Raw genomic sequence first — 7,100 nt, 5'->3', positions numbered from 1 at the left:
ACAGAATTCTCTCATTCAGGGCGGTAGAAATATTAATTGGATTTGCCAGCTGTTTTTTCCCAGTGCACATAACCCCGTGCTGCTGCAGCAGTGCCCGGGCTCGGGGCTCTCCGGGCAGGGCCTCAGCCCGGCCGTGCTGCTGGGCCCCTCGGCTGAGGGAAGAGCAGCGTGGCCCTTCCACCACCTGGCACATAGCAGGGGTTTAGTGCCCATAAAGAGAACACTGTGCCAAGTGGCTCCTACTGGAAAGAAGTCACCACGCTCCCTGTTCCATCATGCCGGTGGCTCTGGCGGCCTGGAGCGGTGCTGTGTGTTGGTGTTCCCTCATCGTGCAGCGCCGGGCTCGCAGGCTGTCCCGGTGTGCAGCGGGCCAGCCCCGCGCTGCCTCGGGGCGTCCCCGCCACCCGGCTCCCCTCAGCGCCACCATCGCCCCTTCCCGCCCTCGCGCCGTGACGTCACTTCTGAGGCCGGCGCGGCCATCTTTAGTGCGGGCGCCGCGCCGTCTGAGAGGGGCGCGCGGAGCGCAGTCCCAGCGCGTCCCGCCCTTCTGCTGCCCCTACGCAAAATGGCGGCGCCTGCTTCAGCGGCTGGAGGCGGGCGGTGCCGGCGCCTGCGCGCTGGGCGGGGCGGGCCCGCGGCGCCGGGCCTGCGGTGCCGGGGATGGCGGACGGCGGCGCGGCAGCGGAGCCCACACCGCCGGGGCCCCCCGCGGGGCTCTCGGCGTCCCAGCGCCGCGCTGAGCTGCGCCGCAGGAAGCTGCTCATGAACTCGGAGGAGCGGATCAACCGCATCATGGGCTTCCACCGGCCCGCGGCGGGCAAGGGTGAGCCCCGTGGCGGGTGCGGCGGGGCTGTGTGAGGGCTGCGGTGACGGCTCGGCCTCTCCGGCCGTGACCGCTGCCCGCGGTCCCCTGGCGAGCAGGAGCGGCTGGCTCCCCGGTCCCTCAGTGCCGCCTTCGTTGGCAGGGATGCCTCAGGCAGCACGACCTGCCCTGCTCCGCCAGGGACCCGCCCGTAAAATAAATCCCTGTGCCGTCAGAAGGGTCGGGGCTCGGGCTCGACACGGTCCCTTAGACAGCGAGCATACAAGCTGTCATTTCACTGCAAGCAGGTTTTTTTAGATGAAGAAACGATGAGCCTCCCCCATGTTTTTAGTCAGTGTATGCTGGCTTTCATAGCTGGCTTTTTATAGCAAAGTTATCTCACATTTGGATAGTGCCATAGATGTTTGTGGTTGTTATGCAGAATTTTCTTGCAGAACCATATCTAGGTAGCTCGGTTATATCTCTGTGCATTCTTCCAATGGGCTGTCTTGTCAGGAAGGAGTTCTCAGATTTCGGTTTACAAGGATGCCCATGAGCTGTGAATCAGTCTGCTGTAACACTGAAAAGCACTCCTGAAGTGTTAGCTCTTGCTCTGTGGTAGGTCCAGACGTGTTCTTGATTTGCCTTTTGTTCTCTGCCATCACCTTCTCTGTAAGATGGGTCTTCAGGCCTGATACAGAGCAGGTTAACACTGCCCTGCCTCTGACAGTAGACAGCAAGCTAAAGTGCTTCTGTTTGCTTATTTGTCAGGTATTTGTGCTCTCCTGGTTGATTCACTTTCTGCAAATCTTTGTCTTTTTTTTTTTTTTTTAATGTCCATCCATGTATTTGGATCTTTCTGCTTGTGTGTGCAGTGCTGTTGCTTAAGGAAGTTCAGTGTGTTAATATATCCATTGCTTCAACTGCTGACCTGCATTGCACAGCTTTATGTCTTGTGTCTGCTCCATGAAGAGTGCCCTCTTTAATCACAAATCTGTCTTTTCTCTTGGGAAGCAGAGACCCCGGATCCTGACCCAGTACAGCTGAAGGTTGCTCCATGACAAACTGTTTTTATTTTTCTTCCTTAGATGATGAAAGCCACGCAGAATTAAAGCTTCAGCACGAGCAAGATAAATCAAACTCCCTTCCCCTTCCCTCAGTTTCCAAGCGGATTGTGCTTGGTGATGCCGTGTGCAGCGTGGCGGGCCCGGCCGAGCACGCGGGCAGCGTGGCAGAGCTCCGAGGGGACAAGGACCTGTTTGGCAAAGCCCCAGAGCTGCTCGCCGAGGGCACGGGCGAGCTGCGGCAGCGCCACAGGGGAGAGCTGCCCTGCGAGGCCGCGGCACGGCCGCCCCGGCACGGCTTGGAGCAGTACCTGTCGCGGTTCGATGAAGCTCTGAAGCTCAGGAACCAGCTGATGAGTGAGAAGCCAAGCCAGGAGAACGGGAGCGCGGCGGAGGAGTTTGACTCCTTCCGCATTTTCCGCCTGGTGGGGTGTGCTCTGCTCGCCATCGCCGTCAGGGCCTTTGTGTGCAAGTACCTGGTGAGTTCAGGGACACAGCCCTAGTCCTGCTGGGGTGTCTGCTGGCTGCAGATTACTGGGAAATATCTGAAGTCTATTGTAGTGACCAAGTTGGGAACTTCAGGCACTCTTTACATTTCCGAAAATTGTGTAAAACCTAAAAAATCGCTGAATTCTATGAATCTGTTACCAGCACAGCCACTGTGTAACCACTGAGAGCAGCACATTTGGTCGTGGTTCAGGAGCAGATGCACTGGAATAGTTGTTGCAGCTTAAATCCCCTGCAAGTTTATTCCTATCTTGGTGAGCATACGAGTCAGCTGCTCAGAGGAGTTCAGGGTCTGCAAAAGAATAATAGAGCAATAATAGAGTTCTCATCTGTGGAAGTGTCCAGGGCCAGGCTGGATGGAGCTTGAAGCAACCTGGTCTCATGGAAAGTATCCCTGCCCATGGGTTTGGAATGAGGTGGCTTTTCAGGTCATTTTCAACCCAAATAATTCTGTGATTCTATACATCTTGTACATCTTGTGATTCTACCTATCTTGTACCAAGATAAGTAGATCCTGCTCGTTTATCAGCCTGGGAAAAGTAGTTCCTCAGTATTGCCAGAGCCAGCCAGAAGAACAGCACAGAGGTGTGATGCAGGTACAGCCATCCAGCTCCTGCCTCCCTGGGCTCAGTTTTACACTTTGCATTTCAGTTCTTTAGGCTCAAAGAATACAGGGCAGGACCTTATTTTTGGCATGTAACTTGTCTACTTAGATTTGTAGTGTTTGAGAACAACTTTGCTGTGTTCCACAAATTAATTTTTACCTACTAATTTTCTTTTATGCTTTGTAAGCATTAAATCTTTGCGTTTGTGAACTTGGTATTCTGACCAAGTTAATTTTTATATATTCTTTTCTCTTCCTTCAGTCAATATTTGCACCATTTCTTACTCTACAACTTGCTTACATGGGACTGTCCAAGTACTTTCCAAAGGTAATTTTTTTTTTCAGAATTAGATTAATTTGAAGCGTTTTCAATTTAAACTTGTGTTTAGATTGTATTGTTTTAGGACCAATGCATGTGAAGTATTCTTCCCTTGTTTTAAACGGTAGAGTTGATTGACCAGTGCTGATAGTTTATGCTCGTTTTTAGTCTTTCCAGATTCAATCCAGGATCTTTTTTAAAGCTGCAGTGAAAACATGGACTAGCAGCTTGTGTAGCTGTAGCCTAATTAAAAGTGTTTGACCAGGAAATCCAGGTAGTTCTTTCATGTCTTCAGGAAACTTGTTTTTCTTCTAGACCATGCCCTTCCCTGGTTATTATTTGCTTTGCTAAGCAGTTGTTCTGCATATAATACCTGGATGACATCCCGGTGAGTGTTTGCTAAAAAAATGAGGCAGAATGTTGAGTTTTAAGGGTTCTGCATTCCAGAATGGCAGCTTGAAATGAGACATTTATCTGTGTGTGAAACTTGCTGCTTATTAGCAAGATTTGCTATACCACTTGCTTTGTATATTTACAACAGGTAATTGTTCCTGAAGCATTTGTTAGGTTGATGATTTTGTCAGGTCTGTGGTGCAGAGTGGAACTGAATGATGTTCAATCCATAGTTAAAAGGGAAAATTTACATTTTAAAAGGAATAATAGATTACTTGTAGAAAATCAGAATAAATCAGCAGTTGTTTTGTAGTAAGTATATCATAATAGTCATTCTAAGCTGATGTGTCACATCACAAAACAGTAACATTAGCCTTAGATTTGCACCAGCTCATCTGCTAAGTAATTTTGATTTTTTTCCTGGTATACTTAAAATCCACTCTTCAATTTCAGAATTCAAGAGGTGTCTCCTTTCCACAACTTGCTTTTGCTGCAGTTAGATGTGGGTGGGTGAGGTCAATCCCTTTGTTAACCTTCATTTTTCTCCCATGAAACACAGAAGTATTCTCAATAGCCTAATTCAGATTGGATTAAATTAAAATATCCAGCAAGGATAATCAAATCATTAGAATTTTCAGCCACTATCACCTTTTCCTGCCTGTCAGACTTGCTTCCTTGGGATTCCTCATCTTAAGGATGGAACAGCTTTCAAAAGGTTTTGGGACATTTCTGAGTTCAGAGGATAAAACTGCCAAAGTAAGTTGTTCTAAAACAGAAACAGTTGGTTTTCAACTCTAAATATTTTTTCTGTTAGAAAACTTAACAGTATTTATGGGGTTTTGAGCAACCTGGTCTAATGGAAGGTGTCGCTACCCATAACAGGGGGTTGGAATGAGATGAGCATTAAGGTCCCTTCCAACTCAGACTGTTCTGGGATTCTGTTTTTTGCTGAATAGTGTGATGAGATTAATCCAGTTCTGACAGTGGAGAAGCCAGGCTTGGCTTCTTACACCTGGATTTCCCTTGTCTGGGAATGTTCCCACTCATGCAGGAGCAGCTGCCCAGCCTCACATCTCAGCCTGCTGGGAGGAGTAGTGTGAAGGAGGCAGAATATCCAGGGTGAATTTTGCCTCTCACTGGTACATCCATCTCTCTGGTAGATCCATCACAGCAGGAATCTGTGTCTAGGATAAGGGCTGTGACTCCTGGAGCATGTCTGGACAGAATCCATCCAAACCTGCTCCTACCAACGGATTTGGAATATGTAAAATTGGCACAACATTGGTGACATGTAAAGCAGAATTGGATTAGGAGAATTAACATGATACTGGTTTTTTCTTTCCCTTCTAGTGTGAGAAGAAGGTGAAAACAACAGTACTGACTGCTGCTCTTCTCCTCTCTGGAATCCCTGCAGAAGTGATCAGTCGCTCCATGGACACCTACAGCAAAATGGGAGATGTTTTCACAGACCTTTGTGTCTATTTCTTTACTTTTATCTTTTGCCATGAACTTACTTTGGTTTTTGGCTCTGAAGCACCATGATGGCTGTAGAATTCCACACAGTAGCTACACTAAAGCTTTCTGGACTGTGTTCCTTTTAACATTTGACTGTGCAGGCAGGTCTAAACCTTCATTAAAATTCTTACCTGTGGGAATGCTTGAAAGGGGCCTTAAATCCAGTAATTTTGGGAAAGGGAGAGCAGGGTCCCTGACTGCCAGTTGTGTTGGTTCAGTTTATTTAAATACTGTGTCTGCGTGTTACAAATGTGAAGGTTAGGATACAAGTGACAGTGGATGATTTATTTGTTTTAGTTAGATGACGCCCTTCTCAGCCTCCTTCATAAACATTTACAAAGCTGCCTTTGTTTTTTTAGTGAGAACAAGACGAGAATTCCCTTCAGCAGAACCATAGAAATGTGTATATCCTGTATGACTATAGCTAACAAGACCTGCTCATTTTGTGGTGTTCCCATTTTTTAAAGAAAACTCTAAAGAAAAGAAATCCCTGTATTCTCTTCAAATGTTCAGGTTCAGAATGTTAAACTAAGTAGCTGCTTCTGGAGAATGTTGGTGAAACTTGCCACTTTGTTGTCCTTATCCTTGCCTTGCCATACATTACTTGTTGTGATTGTGATTAATTTAACTTGATTATTGTTGTGGAAAAGAGCTAGGCATAACCAACAAGAAGGTGGTCCTGGTGCTTATAAAGGTCATTAATCAAAAAGTAAGAAGAAAGAGAACTAATCACATCTGTTAATGAGTTTCCAGCAACCTAATCCTAGTGCAGTTCACATCTGTGCTTTCTGATACTTTTTTTTTTATATTAACACTTATCTCATATGTTCTCAATAGGAGAATTTTACATATTGGCACCCAACCTGCAGGATCGAATCTTTGCTCCTATGTTTGTAAAACTTACAAGGGAAACAGTTTTGTTTTCAGTCTCTTAGGAATTTTGCACAGTGAGAGGAAGTGTCATTCCAAATAGTCGTTTAAACACAATCTCTGAAAATCTATTGAAGCTAAATTTGGTAGTTTTTCAGGTTGTAGTTTTCTGTTTAAAATCTGGACTTGCAGGTAGTATAGGCTGTTGCCTATTTTTAGCATGATAAACCACATACCTTTGTATTTGTCTGCAGTTTTTTTTTTTTAGGGAGCAGATGTGTTTAATTGTACCTCTCTAAATGGCCCAGCTTTCAGCTGATTATTCTCTGTCAAAGCTTCCTCCTGTAATTTTAGTGATGCATTTCTGACTTTTAAATTAGATACATGTTTGTGGCTTCAATACAAGAACCTTATGTTTGGATTTGACCATTTTCATGGGGTTTTTTTAACTGGTTGTTACGGTGAGATATTACAGATGTACAGGGCTGGGTTGCAGAAAATTCTGACTTAGGTCTATTAGCACAGACATTGATTCAGCAGCTTTAAGTTTATTTATATTAGTTAGTCATTTCAGAAAATTGAAATGACAACAATTTAAGATAAGGTTGAGATATGTAAATAATGAGTTTGCTCAAAAATTACCTGTTCTGATTCTCTATTTATATGCCCAAATGTAATACAAATAAATTGGAAAAAATCCCTATACCAGTACCTGCAAAAAACGATGAATTTTTAATCCTCACCATGAATCAGGTAAATACCCTTGCATGGGCAGAGCACCAGGAGGGGCTTGTGCTGAATTAAGAAATCTCGATGAAGAAATGGCGACCAAGAAACGACCTTTGACCAAGAAACCAATCTCTTCTTTTATTCCGTTTTTTCACGTACCTCTGTTGGTGTACATCACTCTGTTTCGTGTTTATTGCCGGTTGTTTTCTATTAAAAGCCTGTTCGTTACCCGCTCCCTCGGCGCTGTGTGGGCCGGGCCGGGCGGCGCTGCGCCCTCCGCCCGCCGGGGGGCGCTGG

At 46.0% G+C, this 7,100-nt stretch overlaps 1 protein-coding gene across 2 annotated transcripts; it reads left to right on the top strand.

Moving 5' to 3' along the window:
• Positions 1–618: 618 nt before the first annotated feature.
• On the top strand, positions 619–7,033 carry CAMLG (calcium modulating ligand). 2 transcript variants are annotated; one of them, XM_064388362.1, is made up of 5 exons: positions 619–823; positions 1,891–2,345; positions 3,240–3,305; positions 4,355–4,445; positions 5,040–5,178. In XM_064388362.1, the coding sequence occupies exons 1-4, from the start codon at positions 661–663 to the stop codon at positions 4,433–4,435; spliced, it is 765 nt and encodes a 254-aa protein (XP_064244432.1). In that variant the 5' UTR covers positions 619–660; the 3' UTR covers positions 4,436–4,445; positions 5,040–5,178. The 2 variants fall into 2 exon arrangements, with proteins under 2 accessions (XP_064244432.1, XP_064244431.1); XM_064388361.1 differs by lacking the exon at positions 4,355–4,445 and having other exon boundaries at positions 620–823; positions 5,040–7,033.
• Positions 7,034–7,100: the final 67 nt, after the last annotated feature.

The sequence above is a fragment of the Passer domesticus genome, chromosome 13 (genome assembly GCF_036417665.1).
Source record: "Passer domesticus isolate bPasDom1 chromosome 13, bPasDom1.hap1, whole genome shotgun sequence".
NCBI classification, from domain to species: domain Eukaryota; kingdom Metazoa; phylum Chordata; class Aves; order Passeriformes; family Passeridae; genus Passer; species Passer domesticus.
This window is presented reverse-complemented; position numbering and strand designations above follow the sequence as displayed.